This window comes from Anser anser (assembly GCF_964211835.1).
Source record: "Anser anser genome assembly, chromosome: 1".
Classification (NCBI taxonomy): Eukaryota; Metazoa; Chordata; class Aves; order Anseriformes; family Anatidae; genus Anser; species Anser anser.
Genome location: NC_139720.1, coordinates 1,555,441 through 1,582,835, shown reverse-complemented (window position 1 = coordinate 1,582,835; position 27,395 = coordinate 1,555,441). Strand labels below are relative to the sequence as shown.

The following is a 27,395-nucleotide window of genomic DNA, read 5'->3' as shown; positions in this document are numbered from 1 at the left end:
GTTGAGTTCCTCTTTCAAGGTTGAAGAGGGTCTGCAGGGGCTGAGCTCCCCTCGCCCGGGGATCGCAGCAGGTGAGGAGGGGCAGTTCTAGCAGTGCTACAAGTTGGTGTTTGACCACCAAAACAGAATAAATCTTGCTAACCTGCCTTGAGCACACCCCAGAGCCACCTCGTCCCCTGGGGACGATGCACACCAGTCCTGCCAGCACGGCTGAGGTATCTGAGGTCTCTGCTTGCCCAGTGTCCAACTGAGGCTCTCCCCCCTCCATCCTCTGCTCCAGCAGGGGAAAAACAAGCCCCTTCCTTTCATGTCCCACTGTTTTTATGTCCTTAATCCCCCCGTGGGCCTGCTGGGCCAACATGCCCTGTTTATGTTGGCCACCCCCAAGAACACCGCAAAAGCTTTTTGACACCGTTGGAATAAGGGAACCCACAACACGAGGCGTTTCTCTCCTTCTTGCCAGCAATTTATTGCATTCTTCTCCCCAGCTCAGCCAGCCACCGCTCCGGCTCCCGTTAGTAGAGGTGTTCGCGCGTGTGGCGCATGATGACCTTCAGCGCCAGCCACGTCTCCTGGGCGGTCGGCACGATCTGGCTGGCGGGCAGCAGGAACCCGTAGCGCCCCGTGTCCCGCAGCTCGAAGGTGAAGGAGTACTTAATGCCCTGATTGTACGTCCAGTCGATGGTTCCTCCGCTCGCTTGATCTTTTTTTTGGGGGGGAAACAGCAAAAATGGTCACTCTGCCTTGTAGGGTTGTGTGGGAGGGTGTCCCCCTGTCATGGGCAAGGGGATTTTGGTTTATGCGGGAGCGGAGCAGCCCCGTTACTTACAGATGGTGCTGATGATGCTGCCGTACTTGTACGTGGTGCCGTACAGAGAAGACAGAGCGGCAACAGCCTCCTTGGCCAGCTGGTGCTGGGGGGGACACAGAAGGGAGAAAGATGAGGTGGGGAAGGCCTGGGGCAGCCTGCAGAAAGGTTTTACATTCGTGCCATGGGCAAAAACAATGCCAGGAAGCTAGAGTTTCTTTAGGCTACGGCCTTTGAGCTTTTCCAAACTCCCCAATCAAATTCCTTTCATAAAGTCTAATAAAATAGGGCTAATAGGGCTCCTAAGACGGTGAAGGGCCTGGAGGGGAAGACGTACGAGGAGCGGCTGAGGTCACCAGGCCTGTTCAGCCTGGAGAAGAGGAGGCTGAGGGGAGGCCTCATGGCGGCCTGCAGCTTCCTCACGAGGGGGAACGGAGGGGAAGGAGCCGATCTTTAGTGACCAGCGATAGGACCCGAGGGAACAGTGTCAAGCTGCGACAGGGGAGGTTCAGGCTGGACATCAGGAAGAGGTTCTTCACCAGGAAGGTGGTCGTGCACTGGAACAGGCTCCCCAGGGACGCAGTCACGGCACCGAGCCTGTCAGAGTTTAAGAAGCGTTTGGACTGTGCTCTCAGTCATAGAGTCTGAATTTTGGGGTAGACCTGGGTGGAGCCAGGAGTTGGACTCGATGATCCTTGTGGGTCCCTCCCAGCTCAGGATGTTCTATGATTCTATGAGCAGCCTCAGCCCGGGAAAGGCCCTGGGGGCTGGCAGAGGAGCCAGGGCTTCCTGGCTTGCCAGTGTCCACTCAGTGCAGGATGGAGGCCGCTCGGAGGAGGAGAGCAGCCTCACGGTGCCCAAGCCCCCGTCAAACCTCCGCACCAGCCCCTACCAGTTCCTCCTTGTCAGGCACAGGGGTGGTGGTGTAGCCGTAGGGGTAGAGCAGGAGCTGGGAGTAGCTGTGGATGGAGATGAAAGCCTTGATGTTCCCGTGGTTCTTCACGAAGTTCACGATGGCCTCAACCTCGGGCTCCGAGTCAGCGTAGGGCCCTCGGTACGTCTCCGAGCAGGGGTTGCTGCTGGACCCAGACCCTGTGGAGAAGAGGACGGTGAAAATGCGGGGTGGGTGTTTGGTGGCTTTGGTGGCACGTGGGTGGCTCGGAGAGTCACAAGAGCAAAGGACCTTTTCCATTTACAATCCCAAGAGCTTCTCCCACCCCTTGGCTGTTTGGTGGCCGGAGAGGAACGCTCCTAGGGCTTCACCTAGACGTTCGTATGATGGTTCCCATTTGTGGTCCCTACCGTACTGGTCACTAGGGGACACCAAAGCCTTGGTAGAGCCCAAACCCACGTCTTGGCCAAGGAGAGCAGAGCCCAGCCCTTCCCCAGAGACATCAAAGAATCTCTCTGAGTCAGAAATGTCCAGGAGGGTGCAACCACCCTCTGTAGGGTTAATGGGAGAGCTCTGACCTCCAAAACCTGCATCCCAGTTGCGGTTGGGGTCCACGCCGACACAGAGGGAGCCTGACCTCTTGGACCTGGTCTTGCGCCACATGCGGTTCTGGAAGGGCAGAGCCACCTCAGCCTGTGCCCGGGGCTGGGGCTCTGCCAACCTTGGGCGGAAAAGGCAAAGCAGTTTCCTGGGGGGGACTAACGGGTCACAGCTGTCCCCTTTCCACCCTGTGGAAATATGGACAAGGAGGCCTTGAGCTTGTGCAGTACCCCCATCCTGCTCCCCAGACCCAGCAGTACCGTGGTGTGGGTGAAGACGAAGCCGTCTGGGTTGGTGACAATCTCCAGGAAGATGTCCATCTGGTCCAGGATGGACGCCAGACCTTCATCTTTCTCCTGATCTTGGACAATCTAGAGAGGGTGGCAGTTTGGGGCTTGCTGGAGCACCATGGTGATGGTCACACGGTGCTCGGGGGGGGCTGTGGGGCCTTGTGGCCCTTTGGGGATGTGATACGTGGCCAGGAGGTGCCCGTACCTTCTTGGCGAACCAGACGCCACTGGCGTGCGTCACCCACTCGCGGGAGTGGATGCCGGTGTCGATCCAGATGGCCGGGCGGTTCGTCCCCCCTTTGCTGAACTGCAAGAGCAGAAAGGGGGCTGTGGGGGAACCACCCGTGGTCCTGGGACCTGGTCACCCCATGCACCCCTCCTGCCTTACCTTGAGCACATAGAGGGGGCGGTTTTCTGTCGTCCGGCCGATCTCGAGCTTGCTGACCAGGTTGGGGTTTTCAGCCACCAGCAGGTCCATGAAGGCGTAGATCTGGGGGTGGGAGAGGGATTGGGAGGGCAATGAATGGCCCCTGCAGTTGGAGCAAGCCCCTTGGCAAAAGCAACTCCAACACCTAATTTTTTTCCCCCCAAAATGCCCCAAATCTTGTGCTTTCCCACCCACAGGACATCACCTCGTCCAGGTTGTGGTAGCTGCTGTAGTCGAAGGCGTCGGTGGAGAGCGGCAGGACCCGGCGGCGGCGAAGCATCTGCATCTGCTCACGGTCCACCAGCGCCTGGGGGACACGGGGCATGGTGAGCCCTCGTCCCCCGCCATGCCGAGACCCTCGCCCCCCACTGCCACCACCACCACTGACCTGCACGTCCTCGATCATGATGGAGTAGGGGATGCCGTTGGCCTCCAGGTGGGCTTTGAGGGGCTGCAGGCTGGGGAAGGGCACGCGGACATCGACCGGGTCCCCGGTGCCGCGGGGCGCCAGCCAGAAATCCAGCTGGGAGGGGGAGAAAATGAGATGGGGGTGGGCAGGATCCGGCCTTGGGTTGTCCACCCATGGGACCTCACCCCTCCCTCCCCGGGACATCATCGCCCCCTCCCCAAGCCTCTACCCTGAGCACCCACAAAGTTAATCCCTCTCCCATCCCCAACAGCACCCCAAAATAGGGCACAGGCACCCCAACGAGACATCATCTCTAACCCACAGCCATCCCTACTCTGTTCCGTGGGTGCAAAGCAAGGGATACAGGTGGTGGGGGGAAAATCTTCCCCCCCACACCCCGCAGCGCCCAATACCTGCAGCTCCTCCAGGTCCTGCAGCTCCTGCACCCTCCTCAGCTCCGCGTCGCTGCTGGGGACGATGCGCAGCACCTGGTGCCTGCGGGGTCAGAGGGTGCTGGGGGGTGTGGGGCAAAGCTCCAGCACCCAGGAGTCCACCATAGCCCCCTCCCCATCCACCCCATCCCATCCCATCCCACCCCATCCCATCCCATCCCATCCCATCCCATCCCATCCCATCCCATCCCATCCCATCCTCATTCCCCCAGTGCCTGTGTCCCATTGGGGCTGAACCGGCCACTGTCCCCATCCCGGACCCCATCCCCATCCCGGACCCCGTCCCCATCCCAGCCACCATCCCCATCCCAGCCACCCCCACCGGCCAGACCCCCCCCTACCCAACAAAATCCTCGGTGGCAGCGGCAGCTGCCACCAGGGCAGCCAGCAGCAGGAGGACCTTCATTTCCAGCCGAAAGAGCTCGTCCCACGTCCCCGCGGCACCTCGGGGCATCTTAAATCCCAGAGGTCCCCAGCCCGGCCCCCGCCAGCTGCCCCAGTTCCCAGGGCCCTGGGAAGGCTCCGGCTGGCACCGGTCAAGGTTGGGCACCGTGGCGCTGCCGGTCCCGGCGAAACTCGTCCCGGGGAGCTGGAAACCGGCCGGGGCCGTCGGTGACTCAGCCAGCGGCGGGGCAGGACGTGGGGAGGTGACGCCGGGTGCTGGATCCCAAATCCCACCGCCCACGGGGCCAGCCGCGGCTCGGTGCTACGGGGAGAAAAAGGGCAAAACCGGGCTGAGAAAGGCGCAGGGTGCGGGTTTTCTCACGAGCCTGGGGTCCCAAGCGCGGCTGTGTTTTCTTGTTGGGGGGGGATTGGATTAAAGGTTGGTGTGGGATGGAGATTAGGGAAGGTGCTGGTTATTCTGGCTGGGAAAAGTAATAGAGGAAATTCCTGGAAGCACTGGGCACCCAGAAGTGTCCCCACTTGTCCCTGAGGGTGCCAGCCCCAAGAAAGGGGAAGGGATTTTGGGGCGGTGCTGCCCCAAAAGCCACAGATCTGGGCGCAACCTCCCATGCTCTCCCGCACCCTTTGGGGTCGTTGGCCCCAAAGGACAGGGACGTGGTGGGGCTGCTGGTGGCATGGGGACGGGGATGTGTAAGGACAAAGCAAAAAGGAGGGAATAAAGCCCCCCCCAAGGGCTCAGAATCCTTTTTTCACTTTTTTTTTTTTCCCCCTTTCACTGAAATCTACCATGAAAAAAAAATTAATAAAGGGCTAGGCTTCAACCAAAAAGAGTCTGTGGGATTGTTTATTGAGACCAGTGCCGGGGGCCGGACCGGTGGGATCGGGGTTCCCCTCCCCAGCCGATCCTCGCGGGCTCAGTACGGGTGCTGCTGGACGTGGAGCATGATGTCCAGCAGCGCCGGCCACGTCTCGGTGGCGGTGGGGATGATCTGGGTGCTGGGCAGGAGGAAGCCGTAGCGCCCCGTGTCCCTCAGCTCGAAGGTGTAGGAATATTTAACCCCATTCTCGTAGGCCCAGTCCACGGTGGTGCCGGATGCCACGTCTGCGGGGAGAGGAGGCGAGACGCGGCCCCAAGTGAGCGGTGGCAGCGCCGCGGGGAGGACGGAGATATTTTGGGGAGGGGGGGGGGACACTCACAGATGGTGTCCACGATGCTGCCGTAGGTGTATTCCGTCCCGTACACCGCGGCCAAGTCGTTCACTGCCTTTTTGGCCAGCTCGTTCTGCAACAGAAAACCCCGAAGCACTGAGACCTGGTGGACCCAGACCTTGTTTCCATCTCCCTGGGGCAGCAGAGACCCCGAGGCACCAGGGCTTGGAGCCCAGCATCCTTCCCCACCCCTCCTGCTCTTGCTTTTCCCCAAAACACCCTTAATTTTTGGCACACACGAGGCACATCTTGCAATCCCCATGAGACCAGGGAAATGACGGGTTTCAAAGTGCAGGTTGCACCTAATGAGAGGTCCGGGGGGGTCCCGTGGTGATCTGTCCTGGCTTTTCCACCAAGGTTGGTGCTTGCAGCCCCACCTCGACGTTTCGGGGCCATCTCACCAGTTCCTGGTAGTCAGGCGCAGGCGTCCTCTTGTAGCCGTAGGGGAACATCAGCATCTGGGAGTAGCTGTGGATGGAGATGAGGGCTTTCACGTTCCCGTGGCCGAGGATGAAGTCCACGATGGATTTCACTTCGCTCTCGGAGTGGGCGTAGGGGCCGCGGTAGGTCTCGGAGCAGGGGCTACTGCTGGAGCCGGCGCCTGGGGCAGGGTGGAGGAGACACCGTGAAACGAGGGGAAGGGTTTTTACCCCTGGCTTTCTCCCCTCTGGCAGGAGGATCCAACGCTTCAATGCGTGGGTGCTGCCCAGCGCGGGGCATCCCGTGCCTCACCTCCAAAGCCCGCGTCCCAGTTTCGGTTGGGGTCCACGCCGACGCAGGAGGAGCCAGCGTTGATGGACCTCGTCTTTCGCCACAAGCGGTTCTAGGAGCAGATGGGTGAGGCCACAGGGACGTGAATCCCTGCCCCAGCCTCCCCAGGACGGGGTGAAGCCACCTCCACCGCCAGCCCAGGTGACAAGGGACGTGCCTCAGCACCCAAACCAGCGCCTGCTGGAGCCCAGCACCGGGACGAGTCCCCCCCTGCTCACGGTGTCCCCACACTCACGGAGCTGTGGGTGAAGGCGTAGCCGTCAGGGTTGGTGACGATCTCGAAGAAGATGTCCATGCTGTCCAGGATGGAGGTGATGGAGGGATCCCGGCCGTACTCCTCGGCGAGCTGCGAGGGGAAGGAGCAGGAGCTGCCTCGGGGCCCCCCGGGATGAGGGACGCGACCGAGCAGCACCGGGGAAGGTGTTGAAAGAGGGCTCAGGTAGGAAGACGGGGAACTGGAGATGCTGCAGGGTTTTTTTCCCCATCGGGTCCAACCACAGCACCCAGGAGGTGGCTTTGGTTTGCAATTTCTGCCCTTCCTTCACCCAGATCTTCGCCACGTGTGGGCCCAGGGATGGGGACGCCGTCCTGTTCCATCCCGGTGAGCTTTGGGTTGTTCCCCTCCTCTTGCAGCCAACCCCAACCCATGGCCGGTCTGAGCCCATGGAAATACCCCACACAGACAATGAAGTCCCCATCGTGGGGTTACCTTGTTGGCCGTCCACACGCCGGTGGCCTGGGTGACCCACTCGCGCGAGTGGATGCCGGTGTCCAGCCAGATGGCCGGCCGGTTCGACCCCCCGGTGCTGAACTGTGCGGAGAGAGCAGGATGTGACCCCAGGGCCCACGCGGTGCCAGGCTGGCGGAGGTTGGGGCCATCTCTGGAGGCCACCAGCAGGGTGCTCAGCACCATCTCCAGGTGGCTTCTGAAGTTCTCCAAGGAGGAGACCCCCACCACATCTCCCCACCACCGTGCCAGGGCTCAGGTTGGGTGCAGGGGGACGCCCGGGCAGGACGAGGACGAGGTGAGGCTGCCCCCGAACTCACCTTCAGCACGTACAGGGGTCTCTTCTCGTAGCTCTCACCGATCTGGATCTTGCTAACGAGGCCGGGGTGATTGGCCACCAGGGTGTCCAGCCAGTCGTAGATCTGAAAGGAGGAGTTGCTGGGTTATGCGGCTCACCCAGGTTTTTCTTTTTGGTTTTTAGGGTGTCTGGCACCAGACACAACATGCAAAGCTTCCCTGGAGAAGATCTGGTGCTTCCCTGGAGCAGACCTGGTGCTCAGGACTGGAGTTAAACCCTTTGTGCGAGCAGGGAGGTTGGTGGACTACCAGGTGAATGGTAGGGAAAAAAATCTCCGAGATCCCCCAGCACCATCACAGCCTCCATCAGCCACCCACCAGGCTTCGAGGACAGGGTTCGACCCCAAAATGAAGTTGAAGACATCCCCCAGCAAGGCAGGGAGGTGGTGGGAGAGGCCGAGCTGTATGTGCATGCACAAGGAAGGGTTCCTGCTCTCCGGGCTCTACAAAACCCTCCACCCAAGGAGGGCAGACACGTCCCAAAGGTCTCGCTGCTGCCGCCACCAATGTCACCCCATGCACACAACCATGGCACGGCCCCAGGAAGGTGAAGGGAACGCTCTGCAGAGCAAAGTACCTCGTCCAGCGTGTGGTAGGAAGCGAAATCGAACGTGCTGGCGCTTCTCTCCAGCCCCCTGGCCAGCATCATGGTTTTCTTTTCCTCGTCCAGTAGTTGCTGTTATGGGAAATAAATCCATAAAGGGGGCTGGGAGGAGCCGGGGGTTGGTGCAGTGCATTTTTTTTTTTTTTTACAGGGGCTGTTTATAGGGAGAAGCATCAAACCCAGCCCCACAGAGCCCACGTCTTCCCTCCAAAGCCCCATCATCTCCACCCCACCGAGGGGTTTTGCAACTCTGCCTTCTCTACCCGTCGTCTTTTCTTCCAGCTCCTTGGGCTTCCCACCTCTCTTTCACCCCCCTCCTTGGGGCTGTCCTCACCTGCACGTCCTCGATCATGATGCTGTAGGAAATGCCGTGGGACTCCAAGAAGATTTTGACCGCTTGCAGGCTGGGGAAGGGCACGCGCAGGTCGGACGGGCGCCCGGGCTTGGTGGGGTCGCGCCAGAAGTCAACCTGATGGGGACAAGAGGAGGCATTTCTGCTGCCTTGAAGGATCTGGGAAGGGTCTTTGGACAGGTTTGGGGACCAGGAGGGCTTGGGGACCCTTCAACGGATCTTCTACAGAAACGTTTCAGCCCAGATGGCTTGTTGGCTGCAGATGTACCTCTGGATAATGAGGATTTGTGAACTGGGCAGCTGTGAGGAGACACTGGGGTCACCGCATGCTGGTTCTGCTCTTTAATTCCATAAAGGTAACTCCAGAAATCAGGTTGGGGGTGCACATACTGCTCCCCATCACCGATCCATCTTGCACTGCCTATATTATCTGCCAGGATTCACTCCCCCGGAGCACCCAAGGCAAACGCAGTGGGCGCATGGGCATTTCATAACTCAACCAAAAACCAACCAACCAACCCCAAACCCCGATACTACAGCAGGAGATGCTCGGGGCTGGCTCTCGGGGCACCAGCGCAGCTCACCTGCAGGTCCTCCCGCTCGTCCAGAGCCCTGAGCAGGGCGATCTGCTCCTCGTTGCTGGCCGTAACGCGGAGAACTTGGTCCCTGCGGGGAGTCAAAGCCATCAGTGGGCACGGGGGGACACGGAGAAGCATGGGGGGACACGAAGGAGCACGGGGGGGGGATGTGAAGGACTGCGGTGTGAGCAGCAGAGCCCAGCCCCGAGCCACCAACGTGGCCCCAAGCGTGGGCTGGGTGGAAGCTCAAGGTGGCTCTAACGGGTCTGCAGCAGCAGAAATCACACTTTTTATTAGAGGTTTGGTGTGGAGAGGGGAAAATGCATGCTCAGGATGGCTGGCACAGGAAAAAAAGGAAGCGTTGGACAGCCCGAGGTGGTCTCAGGCCTTCCTTGGGTCATGAGAGGGGCTAAAGTCATAGGAAATACCTAAGACAGGCTCAACGTCAGCAGGAGGGAAGGTTATTTCTGTTAAACGATAGAGCAGCCGCCTTGACAGTGGCGATTTATAATATTTGGGGAGGCATTTCAGGAGACTCGTAATGAAACAAAACCTGCTAGCAAAGCTTTGCGCTTGAAAAAAGTGAACGGACCCCACATGCGATGAGCTCTCGCTCTGCTGAGGCTCAGCTCCCCCGAGGGTCTGAGCTTCCCTGGAACACCCCAAGGTGCAAGGTCCCTCCCCTGGGGAACGCTCACAGCTTCCATCAGCAGAGGAAACACCTAACGGGGCTTTTTTTTTTCTCATGCACGAGGGCGCAGGCAAGCAGGATCCCTCCCCATCCCCCAGCGGGGGTGCAGCGCGTCCCTGCTTTCGGCAGGACTCACCCCACAAAAAGCTGCTCGCTGCGGGCGGCTGCCACGAGGGCGGCGAAGACCAGGAGGACCTTCATGGTGAGCGGACGCGGGCGAGCCTCAGCCCCTGAGGGCATTTACAGTCACCCTATATAGTCCCCCAGGGGCACTCACGGACCTCGCCACCAAGGCCACCTCTGCCGTTCCTACAGGGCCGGTAGCTGCAAACAGATAAGCCAGGGACGGCTTCCGTGAGCCCAAATGTTTGCTTTATTTGGAGGAGTCAACAAAAGAGCGGTCAAGCTGGGGGGGATCTGATAACATCTTCCTCGGGGCTCGGGTGCTGGCGCAGGTGGCAGGGGAGGACACGTGCACCCCAGTTGGGTGTGAAAGGGCAAGGTGCCATGCTCAGGGGTCCTTTAGGGCTTCTTAATGCACAACTGTTGGGTTCCTGGCCAGGAAAACCCTACATGCACTGGCGATGACGTTGGTGAGCTGGTCCCAGCACAGAGGTCTTCATTTAGGTGGATCGTGGGGTAGCAGAGGTGGGACGGGACCTTGGGAGGTCTCAGGTCTGTATGCGACCTCCTGGCCCATGCAAACTCATCTCGGGGTCAGCCCAGCTCCTTCCACGCTGCGTCTTGGAGCTCTCCAAGGATGGAGACCACACAGCCCCTCTGGGCCATGTGTCCCACTGCTGGACTGTCCTGGTGGAAAAGCTTTTTCACCCGTCCATCCTGACTCTCCCGTTCCAGGTGATGCCGTTGTCTCACTATCACTTTGCGGTGGAAATCCTGGTTCCATTTTCTCAATAATCTCCTCACGGGGACGGGAGGGCCGCTGTTAGGTGCCCCCACCCCGAAGCCATCTCATCTCCAGGAGCAGCCCATCTCCCTCAGCGTCCCGTCGTGAGCCTCCAGTCCCTCTGGGTGGCCTCCACTGGCCTTGCTCTGGGTCTCGTTGGTACCGAGGATCCCAAAACTGGATGCCGCTGCCATCAGGCCACACGTTTACAAGACGAGGAGCCGGGTGGCCTTGAGACACGGGTGCTCGGATGGGGCTTTGCAGGTCTCCAACCTCGTCCAGCACCCAACGCGGGGGCCCTGCACCACCAGCAGCAGCAGGTCGGCCGGATCCTGGAGCTGTGTGCCCCGAGTCCTGCCCGCCAGCGGGGTTTTACCTTTCTCACCAGCTGGGTTTTGGCAGGGTGGGGTCAGTTTGGAAATTGGGTGCCCTGTGCCCAGGTTTGCACTCCCAAACGGCCGCGTTGAACCCAACGACAGACCCACGTGGCGCTGCCCGAGGTCTCAGCTGCACCTCCGCCTCCCTTTCCCTGCCAACAAGTCTGCACGAACATTTTACCCGCTCGCTTCAGGTGTGTTTGCTCTCCTGCCACGCTCCCAGAGCAGTGAGTAACTCGCCAGCTGCTGGGGGATTAGGAGACATTGAGATAAACCTGTTAGACTCGGTACCTGCTGCACCCCAAGCAGGGATTGCTAATCTCCCGTCCTCTCGCGGCTCCCATGCAGGGCCGTGAGCTGTGTGCTCTTAATCCCCAAGAAATGAGCAGGCTGAGCAGCAAAACAAGGGAGGCAGGCGCTCATGGGACGGAGGACTGGCCATGCAGGGTGAGAGCAGGCGTCCTCCTGCCCTGGTCCTCCTGATGACCCACCGGGGAGGGAGAATTGGGACAGGACAAATACAAGGGGATGTTAGCCCAGGGCACCCCCTTCCTACCAACCGTCACTTGCAGCAGCATCTCAAGGCTTGTTAAAGAAAATTAAATTCCTGTAAATTTCCTGCTGTGAAGTCTCACAGCCTGTGTTATGCTGCTTCGTGCCAGGCACCTGTTCAGCCCCCAGGAGCGAGCTCTGTTGGTGCCCCCAGGGTCACAGGCCCACCAAAACTGAGCTGCTCTGCACAGCAGAGTTCCTCACGATCCTCTTTAAATGGCCACTGGACCCTCAGGATCAATCCTCCTCAAAAGGAAGGCTCAGGCAGTCCCCTCAGCTGGAGCTGCGCTGCAGTCGTGGAGCAATTAGCATTCTACTCGGTGAAGTTTATCAAGAGCTTCAGCAGCTCTGAAGAGCTCACACTGCTCTCAAGGCACAGCCACAAATTTCTGAGATGCTTTAGAGAGCCTGCACCAGCACCTCGGGGAGGCGGTTTCGGTGCTGGTGCCAGGGCCGGCTGTGAGAAGGGGGCTACTGCATGGGCGAGGAGGTTTGCCGAGGTACAAAACACTGCCAAGGGCTGTTGTTGCTTGCTGCAAGCACATTTTGCGTTTACTAACGGAGATGGAGCTGCAGAGGACATCCGAAGGGGCACAATGCAGTATAGTTTGCTGCAGTCACAGGCCAGGGGATAGATGTCTCCTTTCCAAGTGCATCTTTTGACTGAGTCCTAAAATCTGTGACACCTCGTAAGGGTCTACCATGCACACAGAAGCACAGCGAAACCAACAAGACAAACATGAAGCGCTTGGAGGTTTGCACACAGGGTTTTTATTCAGCCAGATGCCGTATCATTACAGCTGTCTCAAGCACACCAAGGATTTCTGAGCTTGCCGTTACAAACAGCTGACTTTTAGTCAGTTAGCCTGCTTTTAGTGTGCGTTGTCTCGCACATGCTCAATGATTGTCTTCAGTCCCAGCCACGTCTCCTCTGCCGTCGGGATAATTTGGCTGGCTGGCAGGAGGAAACCGTAGCGCCCCGTGTCTCGCAGCTCAAAAGCGAATGAGTATTTAATGCCATAATCGTAGCTCCAGTCTATGCTGCCTCCACTGGCTTGGTCTGAAAAAGAAAAGGAGAAAAGGCACAGAGGGTGAATGGATGAGTGATCTGAGCTCTGCTTCCATCTTTTTTTGTATTTATGAGGGGCAAGTACTAGGTTTTCCTGTGAACACTCAGCTCCAAAGTCTGACTGATGGTGTCACTCTACAGAAGCAGCCCTCCTTCCAACAGGGAGAGACCTTGAGGGGGTGTCCAGAGACTGCTGGCCTGGGACAGCTCTCAGAATACCAAAAATACTCACAGATAGTAGAGCAAATGCTCCCCACTGTAAAGGTGGTGCCATAGAGGGACTGGATGGCGTTGGCAGCAGCTTTCCCCAGGGCATTCTGCAGAGATGAGGATAAAGGACGAGTCAGAAAGCAGCCACACTTAATGAGACTAAATGTTAAGATTTCACCAACCTGAACCATACTCAGGGAAACCTCCAAACTAGTTTACAGCCTGCTTTCACTCCCCATAAAAACAAGTTATGCCAAATCAATCAATTCCTTAATTACTCGCACTAGAGACAGCACTCACAGCTTTCCCAGTATTTTTGGGAGGTGACATCGAAGGTGAATTAAATCATAGCAGGTTCCACATCTGATCATCTTGTGTTTCATCTCACCTACTGCCCTTGTCAAGAGAAGGTTCAAAATACACCAGAAAACGCCAAGGCAGTTGGGGACCTCCCAGTGCCCAGCAGCCAGCTTTGTGCTCACTGCAGCTACCTAACGGGTGGTTGTAAACAGAGCCAGGCTCTTCCTGGAGCTTTCGTGCAAAAGGACGAGGGGCAACACCAAACTGCCGCAAGGGAAATGGCGTTTAGGTATTAGGGAAAAAGAAAATCCCCGTGACAATGGGGAAAATTTGGAACGGGCTCCAGGAAGCTGCGGAATCTGTCCTTCCAAGCAGTCAAAACTCAGCTGGGCGAAGCCCTAGGCAGCCTGACCTGACCTGGAAACTGGTTCTGACACCAAAGCCCGCCTGCTTTGAGCAGAGGGTTAGACCAGAGACCTCCAGAGGTCCCGTCCACTTAAATTAAATTATGACAGTGAAATTCATATTCCCTCAAAGATATTATTACAGATGTGATGCTGTCTTTAGAGCAGAAAGAAGGATTTCTGGATGAGCAAAGAAAGCCAAGAATGGGGGGGGGATGGCCCATGTTTGTGTGCGACCAAGACTTCTCTTTTAAAGGCATTGCACTGCATGAGGTCTTTGCTCACTCTCATGAGTGGTCACTGTTACGGATGGCGGAGTTGAGCACCTTGTTTTTATCCTGATAGATCACTATAATACTTTAGTATGGAAAGCCAGCCAGACAGAGCAAAGGAAGCTAAAAAAAAAGTCACTATGTCTCACCAGCTCAGCGTGGTCTGCTGGCTGAGTGCATTTATAACCATAGGGGTACAACAGGAGCTGAGAGTAACTGTGGAGGGTGAGGAAGGCCGCGACGTTTCCATGGTTCTTAATAAAATTCACAACAGATTTAACTTCCACCTCTGAGTTGGCGCTGGGCCCACGGTAAGACTCGGAACAGGGACTACTACTGGCTCCAGGACCTGTTGGTTCAAAGGGGGAACAAAGACAGATCTGTCAGGATTGATGTTCATGGAAGGTCAAAGCAGATCACCACAAAGCTGGGCTTCCTTAAGACCAGGTCTTTAGTCAAAAGCAAGGTCTTAAGTGCTGATAAACACTAGAACAGCAACGACAGAGCATGAATACTCAATGGACACAAATTCTGGAAGATACAGATTCCTTCGTCTTTTGCTCATTGGCAATTAATTAAAAGGTATCTTCACAAAAGACAGCAACCATTCTATTTGACCATTTTCTTTCTGAATCCCTTATATTAAGGAGATCGCTGGTCCTGTGTAACAGGATCCAGGAGCATGAAAGGAACTTTCTTCTTCCAGCCAGAATCCAGAAACTTTATTCCTACCTCCAAAACCTGCATCCCAGTTCCTGTTTGGATCAACTCCAACACACAGACTGCCTGCATTCTTGGAGCGGGTCTTCCTCCACATGCGATTCTGAAAAAAAAAAAAAAAAGAAACACTATGGAGCAAATCTTCATCCTTGCATTAATGCTGCTACCCAGAAATAGTCGCTGTTCAGCGAGAAGTGTTCCTAGGCACAAGCCTAAGAACATTTCTGATGGGCTGACAGCCAAAATGGGCCAATGGACACAACTGAAGGACTGGTGAGTTTGCAGTGAAGGAGAAAGATGGGTTAGACGAGTAATTGGTATCTTTGGCTTCCCGGCTCTTTTGTAACTCCTTCTTACAACATCAGCAAAAGGACTTTCAGAGCCTATTTCTCTTGCAGTCGTTGGCTTGGGAGAGCACGACAGCTTTCTCAATCGGCTTAGACGCTCAACGTGTTTACTCACTGTGGTGTGAGTGAACTCGTATCCATCAGGGTTTGTAACTGGCAGCAGGAAAACGTCCATTTTGTTCAGCAGAGAGGTGATGGATGGATCGTTCCCATAGTCGGAAGCAAGCTATGCAGAGGCAATAAGGCACACCGTGATTATCAGCACATTTCTTTCCCACTCATTCGTGCTCTAACAACTACGTGCAGAGCCAAAGCTGGCTTTCAGAGCAGGCAAACAAGAAACACTAATTACCTACTGGCAATAACTGTTCCTCATCAGACTTGGAGCCCGGAAAGAGCAATGAATCTATTTCACTATTTTGTTCCAAAGATAGGAAGTTAATGGAAGAGGGCAACAACATTTTCCCCTGCCTGTCCCTGAACACGGGCCAAGGCTAGCGCTAGGATTGAGGCGGATTAGCCAGGCTGGGAACGTACAGCTGTGCTGCTCTCCTCTGGTGGCTAGGTCATTTTCAACAGAAACAGATGCTCATTTAGCAAGAACTGGAATGTTTGGCACCTTTGTGGAAAGCAGCCAAGCACACAGTGTTCCTCTGCATGTGCAGACTGAAATAGAAAACCGACCTTCTCAAAGTCCTTGGTCATTCACAGAGCTATCAGCCCTGGAATCCCCAACAGTTTCACCTGGACTACTACATTTTGTCTGCTTAAGCTTCTCCTGGCTGTTTTAACTGTATTTAACTGTATTAGCATTTTTCAATTCTTTGTCTAAATAGTTGCCATACTGTGTCTGGAGTCAACTGTGTTTTAAGAGGGGTGACGGAGAGTTCTCAGAGCAGGCTAAACACGTGCAGGTGCAGTATATTTTTAACTGGAGGCATTCCCAAGGCAAAAGAAAATCAAACGCTGCCAAAGTGACCTTTCTAGCAATCCACATCGCGCTCGCTTGGGTAATCCACTCTCGGGAATGGATGCCAGCATCGATCCAGATTGCAGGACGGTTGCTTCCTCCAGTGCTGAACTGTCAAACAAAAGAAAAAGTTTTAAAACCCTCACTGACCCCTCTTAGGCAAAAACATCCCATATAGACAGGGTGTCTTGGTTTCAGTTGGGACAGAATTAATTTTCCTCCTAGTAGCTGGTAGGGTTCTGGTTTGGATTTAGGTTGAGAATAATGCTGATAACAAACTGATGGTTTAGGTGTTGCAGAGCAGTGCTTGCACTAAGCCAAGGACTTTCAGCTTCTCATACCGCCCTGCCAGCAAGGAGGCTGAGGGTGCACAAGAAGCTGGGAGGGGGCAGAACCAGGACAGCTGACCCCAACTGGCCAAAGGGATATCCCATACCATGTGGCGTCATGCTAAACAATTAATACGGGATGGCTGGCCAGAGCGGTGGGGTGTGACTGCTGCTCGGGGACGGGGCTGGGCATCAGTGAGTGGTGAGCAATTGCATTGTGCATCACTCGCTTTGTACATTCTGTTATTATTATTATTATCAACACCATCATTACTACTTTCCTTCCTTTTCTGTCCCATTATACTGTCTTTATCTCAACCCATGAGCTTTTACTTTTTTTTTCCCAATTCTCTCCCTTGAGGGTGAGCAAATGGCTGCGTGGTGCTGAGCTGCCTGCCAGATTAAACCCCAACACAAGGATGCTTTGGACTGAGTCGTGCTGTACCCATAATACATAAGTGCATTAGTATATCCATACACATATGTACACTCAGAGTCCAAGATATGCTGTACGACCATACCTTGAGCACATACAAAGGCCGCTTTTCATAGGATTGCCCAATCTGGAGCTTACTGACGATGTTGCTGTACTCAGATGCGAGATTATCCAGTTCCTCATAAATCTGGAATGAAAAGCCATGACAATATTTACATTCCGTTTGTATACAGTGCTTCCCAGACCAACCATAGCACCTGTTGAAATCCATTTTTATCTCCCTTTGTCTTCATTACTGTGGCCTCACCAAAGCCCCACCTCACCTTACGTCAGTGTAGTTGGTGCTGTTCCTAATGTCACAGATGTAGAGGGAAACACTGCTATATCATCAAGATTCATTTATTTCAGGAATAAATTCAAAACCCTCTTTAAGTACTTCTGGTAGTACAAATAACTTTTCCTCCACTCTGCTTGATGGCTACTGGCTTCCTGTATTTTCCTAGATTCCAATTTATTTCCCAATTTTATTATTTTTTTAATTATTCCAAATTATTTCCCAATTCCCAATTTCTTTTGAGGGCCAGAACTGAAAGGTTTTGAGAGAACTCTGTAGGAGTTTATCAAGAAGTATGACCAGCACTTGCCTCTCCCAACACTCTGTGAGGAAGTGTTGGCTCATTGTGCTGACCATGAAATTAATACATTTAAAAACAAAACTTTTACCAGAAGATGTAAGTGTTTAAGGCCAGGTTGGAGGGGGGTTTTAGCAACCTGGTCTAATGAGAGGAGTCCCTGCCCATGGCAGGGTGGTTGGAACTAGATGATCTTTAAAGTCCCTTCCAATCCAAACCGTTCTCTGATTCTATGAAGAAGCCAGAAAGAAAATTTAGATCCTAATATAGGATGTTTGATTGAAGACAACATGAAAAAAGGCCAGAAGAAAAAAAAAAAAGAATCCTTTTCCCCAAAAGCGAGATCTAAGGAACTCACAGAGCTTAAAGAATGGTAAATGCCATAGTTGAAAGTGTTGCTGCTGCGCTCCATCTGTTGACTGGCGACCATATCTTGCTTTTCTCTGTCAAGAACGGCCTAAAAGAAATAATTCAAATCTTGAGGAAAGCGTGCTTAATTTACAAGCTTCTGACCAAATGTTTATAAAATAATGAAATGGTGGCTCTGCATACTGGCTCCGGCCACAGTCCCAAACTTCGCACAGCTACGGAGCAAACATGCTTCTGAAGAATTTATCTGTAGTGAAGTGGCAAGAATAGTGCTGTTTAAATGGTCAGCATTAAGTTTTTAACGCTGGTTAAGATGAACAAGAATAGCATTGGAAAGCTGGAAAAAGGGGCAGCGTTTCTGCTATTTTAGATGCTCTCGTGGGATTACTTTTTAAGAAGAAATGTTGGATTAGGGCCCACAGGGGCAATTTTTCTCTCATATGGTGGTGTACAGTTCTCCTGGCTTATGATGCAGAGCCACTCGTAACAGTTTACTGAGTTACGATTATCTTAGTGTAGGGATTCCCAAACTTTGCGGTCCAAAAGACTACACGGAATTCTTCAGGGATTATCAGAACAGCCCTGTGGAGCCTATGAGCTTATTAAAGTCACTATCCAACATGGGTTAGGATAGCATCTGCAAAGTGATCTCCACAGTTTCTCAGAACAGAAATGATCCACAGCTTGCCTTTGGAAAATCAGTGACAATCTATAAAAAAATATAGAAAATATAGTCTATTAAAATAAGAGGAAGGCTATAAAGTCTATAAAAATAAGGGGAGGACCTCACAGAAGGCAGACTATAGAACAATACCTGACTTAATGAAGGAGGCTGGACTGTGAACCACTATTTATTTCCACTGTATTTGAAAGCTAATCACGTGCCAGCGGCATTACCTACCTGCAGGTCTTCGATCAGGATCGAGTACTCAATCCTATGGGACTCCAGGAAGATTTTGACTGCTTGGAGGCTGTTAGCAGGGACTCGCACGTCCACAGGGAGGGAGAAGGTGGAGGGATTTATCCAGAAATCAAGCTGAAAAGAAAAAAGAAAATGGATTTGGTTTGGGGGAAAGTGTGCTTTGCAAACAGCTTTCCTAAAGCTTTAGAAACATCAGTTTCTCCCAAATTTAACAACTTCTGCAGTGTTGTTCCCCAGCACATTCCACCCTGTATCAGGTAACATGACAAATTCTCACATACACAAAAAAAAATAAAGATCCAGCAGGAGATTAGAGTCAGCATTTTCACTGACTTCAGAGCTCCAGCAATGTAGGCAAGAGGAAATTTCAGTCTTCTATGGTGATTATTTTAATATTCACCTTTTTACATGTAGTAGTTTCAAGAAAAGCTCCATATTACATTATATGATAATATGAAACCCATTACTTTTATTTCTCCTTTGGTAGAGCTTTTCTAAATTTTAGTTTCTACACTATTCAAAACAATATTTTTAAAAGAAAGTGATAATAAAAATTCTCACCAATAACAATAACAACCGTAATAACATAGAACGTTCTAACATTTTCCTGTTTCAATACAGGTCAGACTAATTTATTAAAATTCTTCCCATTGTTCTGGGAGACAGGTACAGAAGTATTAGCATCCCCCTTTTAACAACAAGGTTTTTGATCCTAAGAATAAGAGCAGACCAGCTCAAATACGACTGTAAACCCAGTGAGAAGAAAATTTGAGTGCAGGCATTCCTGACCATTAGGCTAGTACTAGAATCTGTGGATCAAAAACCAAATATTCAGACAGTATGTCTATCTATGGCAGCTGCCACGTTATGGTACGACCCTTCCAAATTCAAGGCAAAGTCCTACCAGGATAAGTCCTACCCCAGTCTGAAATGTTACAAAATGCCGCTGTGATAATAACGTACCTGAAGGTGTTCCAGCGTTTCCAAAAACTGTAGCTTCCTAATTTGTTCCTCATTTTTTGTCTTGATTCGGAGAACCTGGTGCCTGCAATAAAAGAACTAGCTGGCTACTGAGATTATGAATTTGGAGAGTAGTTACTTGCATGAGATCTGCCAATATCGACTTCTTTAATGCAGTTGACTTAGTGCTACCCAAGAATTTAATCAACAACCTGCAGAGCCAGCCTGGTATACGTGCACTAGATTAGTAACTAGTTAAATGGCAATGTTTAAGATTTCATCATAAGCAAGACATCAGGTGAATGAGTTTTTAATTGGTTACAAGGATTAACACTGCATCTATTATTCTTTGTCAAGGATTTGCAAAAAATATTGAGTTTGTGAATGATGAAATGATGGTAACAAGGGGCAACATCTCCACACCCTGCTCTGAGCAGGGAAGTGGACTAAAGACCTCTGGAGGGCCCTTCCAACCAATGTTTTTATCAAATAGCAAAAGGATCTACGAACAAGTGTACACAATGTTTGTAGGACAGCAGATCCTATTCTGGAGAGCCAGTGGGGATTCTGAAGGAAACCTGAGAGCCACGGTGAATAATCAACCGCAAGCAAAGCCTGGGATCGACGCCACGGCCAAAAGTGCCGATGTGCTCCTTAGCTTTAGCACCCGAGGACTACTGAAAGAGAGCAGTGTAAATGCTGCATTTGCAAGTGGCATATGGCGATGTGTTTGTTTTCACTCTCTTCTTCCCCAGGCATCTGCCTTTGGCCGCTGTGGGAGGCAGACCAACATCCACGGAGTCCCATCTCCCGACCTGGCTCAGCTGCTCTGTTGGCATCCGGTGCAAGCAGTACTGAAAAATGGAGATGACTCAGAGCAAATCGACACAAATGATTGCAGAACTGGAAATCACATCTTAAGGCACAGCAAACAAGGGACTTAACATAGGAGCTCAGTTATTTACTGGTGTGGTCTCAGCTGCTGAGTAATGTTCTTTAATACCAGGTTCCTCGGTCTGGCCAACTGAGGTGTAAAATTCTTTTGTTGGACCAGCTTAAACCAACATTGAAGGTACTTTACCATGTTAACTTATTATCGGATTCTCCACCACCATAAGCTTTATTTTGGATTGGATTCTTCTCTGAAGAGGAGATGAGGTTCATTAACCACAGCTACTGGAGGTGACTGAGGAATGAATTCATGAGAACCCAGTCTACAATATGGCAGAGACCAGATTAAAAGACCACAATAGTTTCTTCTGATCTTGACAAACCCCAGAATTTTAGTAAATTTGGTATACTGTTCTACTTATTCTTAATCCTTACATTTTAATATACTATTTGCTCACTGGAATCTAGTGTTCACTAGGTTTTTTATTATTTTCTATTAAGGTTCTTACATGGTCAGTAAGGCTGTGAGGAAATACACCAGAAGGAGATTGCTTTGCTATGAAACATACACGTAAACCTTTAGGATATAATGGCTGGAAATACAGAGTCAGGTCGATTAGAAGGGCTCTGAAGAGGATTAAACATTTAAAGAGAAATATGAATCTTCAAAAACACAATGGGAAGCCATTGACCTGTCAGATCTGAAGGCAGGTTCTGATCTTCTGGCTCTGGTCTGTGCTGGACCAGATCTGTCAAGCTCTCAAGCTTTGCAGTGTGTTAAGCTCCAGATCTAGGCTTGAGACCACTCCCTACCTAGCACCAAAGCTGAAACAAATCCTTGGGTAAATACAGGAGCTCAACTCTGCAGCTACACCCTTCTCTTTGGACATCCCAGATGAAACTAAAGAGAAAGATTCCTTCAAACACTGGAGAACAAAAGCCATGAGAGAAGTCAGTCATAAAAAGCAAAGAATGTGCCCCAAGCAGAATTTTTAAGGTTAAGATAATGAAAAAGAACAACTGGAAAATGCAGTCTTGAAGGTCTCGAAGTGAAAGGTCGTACACAAAAGCATGACTCACCCAACAAAAGTTTCCAGGCATAAGGCAGCCCCAAAGAGGGCACTGACGATCAAAATCAGCTTCATGTTTGATGTGAAGAGCAACTCAATCTAGCAAAGGTGAATTTATAGAGGACTTGTTAAGAATCCCTTCTTCAGACAAAACACATCTGAATTCCATGTGACTAAATTCTCACATGTATCAGCATTTCAAGGTAACCAACAGCTTGAAGGCTGATTTCACCTCCAAAAAATATTTTCCACTGATCTGGAAATTCCTGAATTTCTACTCAAACCTGTAACAAGAATTGTTTTCAAGGCTTTGCCCACAGAACTTTTTAGTGACCTGGTAAGCATTTTTCTGCTAGGTAGAGAGGAATAGAGTCAAACTGAACGTTATCCCAGCTCTCACTGGGATGGAGCTCTACCAGTAGTTTCTTGCTCGTGTTTTTTTCCTCCTACAATCGGTTTCTAGTAGCCTACTCCTTGATACAGAGTCAGCTAGCAGAAAGCTCTCACTCAAGCAAAAATACACAAATTGAGCAATTATTTTGAAGGATGAACTCCAGATTCTGCCTGCTATACAACAAGTTGCCTCTGGTAGACTGGGCCCAGACAATGCTATAAATTTTCTCTTATGTATAAGTTACACATTTCTAGGTGTAAGCCAGGCAGTTTAAATATATCTTTATTGAAATTACTAGCATCCCCCAGTCCTCAGCTGGGGTGGTTTCATACAAATCCAGCCAGCCTTGCCAGTGCTTCAAGCAAATTAAAGACGCAGCAAGCTTCACGTGAAAATTGTACAACAGGAGCAGAAGCAAAGCCATGGGTGAACAGGAACACAGGAGCTCAACCTTGGACAACCTTGCTAGACGTCTCTCCCAAGGAAGAATTCTTCTCAGGAGGACGTGACGTGGGTTTAAAGAAGTGCTGGAACAGCCACTGCTGGGTCCACACAGCTCTACAACGCCTGCAGTGCTGTTTGCTGAGCCTGTAGCTCTGCGTGTCCCTTTGCTCTTGTGCTGGATGCTGCCTATGCCTCACGTTACAGGGGATGGCCTACATCTCATTTGCCTTCCACACAGGTGCCCAGGTATCTGAATTGTTGCTTTCCACCCCGAAGGAGTAACGGCGACAGGCGCTCTCCTGGCTGATCTTTGGGAACAACTTCTCTCGCCTTTGGTCACAGGAACACCCAGCTGCGGTTGTCCCAGCATGACAGGTAGAGCCGTAGGGCTGTTGGATGCACTTTTCCTTCGTCCCGTTAAAAATGTTACTAAGGAAGAGCCAGGCGTTGAACCTGCTGCAATATGTGCAGGTAGGGCTCCTGGGAACTAATATGGGAGAGAACGGAGACAGTTCAGCCACTCCGTAATCAGCCTCAGGCCTCCCCTCCCAGGAGCCACACCTTCCACTCCGAAAATCTAGGTGAAGGGCTGAGGGAAGGAAATGTGCGACAATCCTCAGCGGAAGGTGTTACTACAGACCTCACCCACATAATATTCTCTCTAAATATTCACCAGCACCTCCCTGAGGAGCTTCCCCCGGCTTCCACTTCCACCCTGCCCCTCTGGAGCTGGGGCAGTGGCGCCTTGTCAGCCGATTCCAAGTGAGTCTCTGCTAAGGGCAGGCCCCGTTTTTTTGGGGAACAAAGGGAGCTTCTGGCAGGGACTCTGCCTGTTTTGACAGATGGGCATTAGTCATCCCGCAGTGGCTGTATCTTGGGGGCACACTGTGGAGAGCGTACGCTCTGCGAGGAGAGAAGGTGTGTTGCTGCGAGTCCTCAGGTCTTTGAGGTTTAACCTAACCCCGTCCTTGGGAAATAAACAGATATCTCCGCTCCCCTCAAAGTAAATCAGGTAATGTGAGTTTCTCCTAAAAGACAGGATCCACCACGAGAATTTCCTGCTTCTAGCACTACAATAATGCTGGTGGGAGACACATTCGAACTGTAGCTTACGGCCTTCAAAATGTCTTAAAGAACTGGTAGACTGTCCACACCATCTCCTGTGGATTCACTCTTTGAAAACAGGAAGGAGGGACTTAATTGAGGGCAAAATTACAGCTTGCTTCATTATTCGTGCTATATCCTGCATGGACTTACACGCTGCCAAGAGATCCCGCCAAACATTATGTCAGGGCCCAGGGTACACCAACAAGCTCCAAGTGCCATGACCAGCCTCGTTTAGGGCCTCCACCCACTGCATTTTAGGAGCTGCATTTAAGCCCAAACCTTTGCACCCTTTCCTAACTCCTGCTGAAGGAATCAGGGAATATGGTGCTGCAGAAGCCTGCGGCGCTGCGTCCTCCCACTGCAGCCATGCGGTCCTGCAGGGTTTGGAGATAAGCCTTGAACCACAGGGGAAGTCCTGTGGGCAAAATCCTGCACAGGCTGAAAGTCAGCCTCGTGGCGCTCCGCTCAGGTTTCAAAACACCCGAGCAAATTAGGGAGCAGCAGGAGAAGGGGTGTACCACAAGAATGAGCCAGAAGCCCAAGGTGACAGCAAGGCAGGCAGGGTAGAGAGCTCACCGCAAGCTGCATGGCCCCACGGGACCCAAACACGAGGAGCAAAACAGGTCTGGTGACACTGACCAGGGACGGCCGCGCTCCAGATCCCAGATAAGTCCGCAGCTGCAAGGCAGGTCCAAGGCCAGGCCGGGATGTCGCGAAGTTCAAACCCAAGGACACCGTGCACCAACAGCAGAGCTCAAACAGGGCCCAAATAAAACGGCCTCAGCTTAAATGCAGCTCCCGGGTCAATGGGCGGAGGGTGCATGGGTGGGGGCCCCACACGAGGCCGGTCTGGGCCCTGGCACATTCACCCGGCAGGGTGGGACGTCTGAGCGCAGTCCCAAGAGGATGCGGTCTCACACGGTGAATCACGAACACCGCGGTAACACGTTAATAACCGAAAGGTTGAACGTATCTCATCCGAACAAAGTTTGCCTCCTGACAGTTGCCTTACAAAGTTTGTCTGTGCTGTCTTTGATACAGGACCGGAATGGGCATAACCCCTCCTGCCAACCAGAAAGGCCTCAAAAGCCATCTCACTTATGTGGAGTCGCTCCTTTTCGTAAAGATTGTCCCCTCTGTTGTTATCCCTACCTGGTAAAGGTTCTTGCGACCACGATGCGGCATAGTGGTCCCCCCTGTCACACGGGAAGGACTGGGGCTGAAAAGGAAGAGGCAGCCTCTGTCCTCAGAGTACGTCTGAGCCCGAGCCCATGTCCTGTGACCCCGTCCATGCCTGTCACCCGTCCTCTCCTGGTCTGTGCCTCAAAACAATGGCAATTCAGTGAGGAGGGGGACTGGGAAGCGGAGACAACCAGCGCTGGAGTGAGCTCTTCTTGTGCTCCTTGTGCCCCACGTGTCCCTTCTGCCTTCTCCACATACCTCTGGCATCACCTCTGGCTCTCTCACAGGGGTATTTCCTACATAACTTTTTTGAACCCTAGGCATAAATTTACAAAACTTATCTTTACCTTTGGAATTAGTCCCCCTTTTGTCAGAACATAACCATTTATCTTGAGCTTTTTGGAGGATCTGGTGTAGGAAAATAACATACAGTACAGATTTTGTTACTTACAACGATATATAAACATCACTTCCTTAATAGCTAAGGGGGAAATACATAATGCTAATTCTTACAGCGTGTGCAAGCTTGTGAGAATGGCAGTTGTGACGGCCCTGGGACATGAGACTGAGTGGTGTTTGCACAGCTACAGCACAGGGAGCGGTGCCAGATCCTGCCCTGCTGCTGTGCCACAGCATGAGCCAGAAGAAAATGCTGCCAGGAGGGGAGCCCTCACGTCCTTGGCCTTTCTGCTGAGTCTCCCAACAAGACCGCCGTCCTTGGAAATCCAACGCACGTTACATATAGACATTTTTCTTTTGTCATCACCTCGAGTTAGACCCGCAGCACCAGCGCGGCAAAGGGCTCCATCTGCAACTCATCTCCTGGACGATCAAAGTTAATCCCATGCAATTGGCTATAATGCAATTCGCTTTGGATTACTGCTAAGAGAACTATTATTTCTGTAAGTCGATTATTTAGGCATTCCTAACCCATTAGGCACCTTAGCAATGCCCTGGATAAGGAATGAGTAGGGATTTAAGTATGTGGCTCACCATTTGTAGACATCACTGGCATCATTTTAGGACCAGAACATTCATTTTGATCTTTCTGGAAAATTTGCAGCTATATGCCAATGTAATAACACTGATTGCAGTGAAGCTACTTATTTCCAACTTAAATTCCTTCAAATCAGGAAATCAAGGCCTTCAACTTTGCAGGGTTCCCCAGATTTCGTGTCTGAGTCACACAGCACCACATATCCCATCGGATCCTGTTGTGGCTTTGCATTTTAGGCCACCAAGCACATGTATGCATTGTAACTAGTAATAACAAGAGGATGGGAAGGGTACTGGGAGAGATACAATCAGTTACCTGTACCTGCAGATTAAAGACCAGTTCTAACAGTGACATCATCCCCTGAGTGAGATAGTTATAAATAATAATAACAACTTGCGAGGCTGTGAAAGCCTTTTAAGCAGGGAAGTTTTGTACTAGGCCCACAATAAGCTTCTGCTAAGAACCAGCAGATGTCAGCATAAAACACAAAATTAAATATCTTACCGAGCGTAAGCAGAGCAGACAAGACAGGTAATCAAAATGCCACTGCAGCACCAAGGCAATATGTTCCCTCCAATCCCCCCAAAGCCTTCTTCATCCTATTTCCTCTCATCTGGTTTCTGACTGGTGCCAGACAGCAAGAAGTCATTTTGCCAATACCACAAAAGACAGGAAAAAGGGTTTGCCACGGAGCCTCGCTGCTGGACGCGGGACCCAGCGTTGCCCCTTCTCCGAGGGAACAGCATTTCTGTGTTCAGAGCAACCCCTTGTCCAACTGACAATCTCAGGAACCCCTGGTCAGGAAACACTCACAGGGATGACAGCGTTGCAAAAGTTGCCTCTTTTGTGCCTGTTAAGTCTGTCAGCTCTGATCTAGTCAGTTCTCTCAAGTCCTGTTAGCATGCAGTGTTTGGGGGCTGTTGGGTGGGATTCACCTCATCTCTCTCTTGCGGTGTCAAAGCTGGGAAGCACTAAAACAAGACTGCTTTTCCTCTGTAACTATGAAGAAGGAGACACATGCAGCCATTCACCGCGTTCTCAAGCAGCCATTTGATATTGGAAGGCTAAATTTGACTTTTAACAGCCCCTCAGTATTATCTCCATTTTATGCCTTTCAGGCTTTCATCTTCTTGCTTAGGAAATGAGTCAAAGAGCAGGAGAGCTTTCAGACCAGCTGAGATTGTCTATTGGCATGGATCTAAAAAAAAAAAACAACTCTCAACCTGTTTGGGCACAACACCTCCCAGCAGCCCAGGCTGCCCCCAGCCCCATCCAGCCCGGCCTTGGGCACTGCCAGGGATGGGGCAGCCACAACTTCCCTGGGCAACCTTTTCCAGTGCCTCACTACCCTTGGGGTAAAGAATTTCTTCTTTATATCTAATCTAAATCTCCCCTTTTTTAGTTTAAAGCCATTACTCCTTGTCCTATCCCTACACCCCCTGACAAAGAGACCATCCCCGGCTTTCCTGCAGCCCCCTTTAGGTACGGGAAGGCTGCTGTAGGGTCTCCCCAGAGCCTTCTCAACACCATGACAATGCTGCGTCATTTTCCATCCAGTCCTACGAGTCGAGCATGCCACCCAAAGCCATCCTGTCCAACAGGGATACCTTTACCTCAGGTAATACCTTCTGCATGCATCCATTCACCACAAAATTCACCCAGCCCTCTTCATTTACGGCACTTCAGGTCAAAAATATGAAGTTATGCCCGCGCAGTGCACAAACAGAGCCGGTCTCTTTAAGTTTTTATTGAGCCGTGCAGCGTGCGGTCAGATACACATCAGTGTGTCACCGACTGGTCGGGCCGTACAAATCACACGGCAACGTATGACGCTACACTACTGCATAAACACACGGAGGCAGCGAGTTCACACACACCCGCACACCCTGAGACATTTTCACACACACACAATTTTCACACCTCGCACACATACACACAATTTTCACACCTCTCCCACCCACC

At 51.9% G+C, this 27,395-nt stretch overlaps 2 protein-coding genes across 3 annotated transcripts; both read right to left on the bottom strand.

Moving 5' to 3' along the window:
- Nucleotides 1-443: 443 nt before the first annotated feature.
- Nucleotides 444-11,195, bottom strand: LOC310892246 (uncharacterized protein). Its single transcript, XM_083819716.1, has 23 exons — nucleotides 9,709-11,195; nucleotides 8,888-8,969; nucleotides 8,286-8,420; nucleotides 7,925-8,023; nucleotides 7,311-7,412; nucleotides 6,973-7,074; nucleotides 6,499-6,609; nucleotides 6,225-6,315; nucleotides 5,894-6,093; nucleotides 5,481-5,565; nucleotides 5,205-5,385; nucleotides 4,886-4,949; nucleotides 4,220-4,584; nucleotides 3,840-3,921; nucleotides 3,406-3,540; nucleotides 3,223-3,324; nucleotides 2,979-3,080; nucleotides 2,796-2,897; nucleotides 2,561-2,671; nucleotides 2,279-2,369; nucleotides 1,701-1,900; nucleotides 830-914; nucleotides 444-703 (listed from the first exon to the last, which is right to left on the bottom strand). The coding sequence occupies exons 1-23, from the start codon at nucleotides 9,810-9,812 to the stop codon at nucleotides 516-518; spliced, it is 2,919 nt and encodes a 972-aa protein (XP_083675842.1). The 5' UTR covers nucleotides 9,813-11,195; the 3' UTR covers nucleotides 444-515.
- Nucleotides 11,196-12,148: 953 nt separating this feature from the next.
- Nucleotides 12,149-24,049, bottom strand: CPA2 (carboxypeptidase A2). Of its 2 annotated transcripts, none has more exons than XM_083841122.1 (12): nucleotides 23,894-24,049; nucleotides 21,320-21,408; nucleotides 19,352-19,433; nucleotides 18,368-18,502; nucleotides 17,456-17,554; nucleotides 16,551-16,652; nucleotides 15,710-15,811; nucleotides 14,846-14,956; nucleotides 14,396-14,486; nucleotides 13,813-14,012; nucleotides 12,710-12,794; nucleotides 12,149-12,468 (listed from the first exon to the last, which is right to left on the bottom strand). In XM_083841122.1, exons 2-12 carry the CDS (start codon nucleotides 21,382-21,384, stop codon nucleotides 12,281-12,283), a joined length of 1,260 nt encoding a protein of 419 aa, XP_083697248.1. In that variant the 5' UTR covers nucleotides 21,385-21,408; nucleotides 23,894-24,049; the 3' UTR covers nucleotides 12,149-12,280. The 2 variants fall into 2 exon arrangements, with proteins under 2 accessions (XP_083697248.1, XP_083697247.1); XM_083841121.1 differs by having other exon boundaries at nucleotides 23,831-23,958.
- Between the last annotated feature and the right edge of the window lie 3,346 nt (nucleotides 24,050-27,395).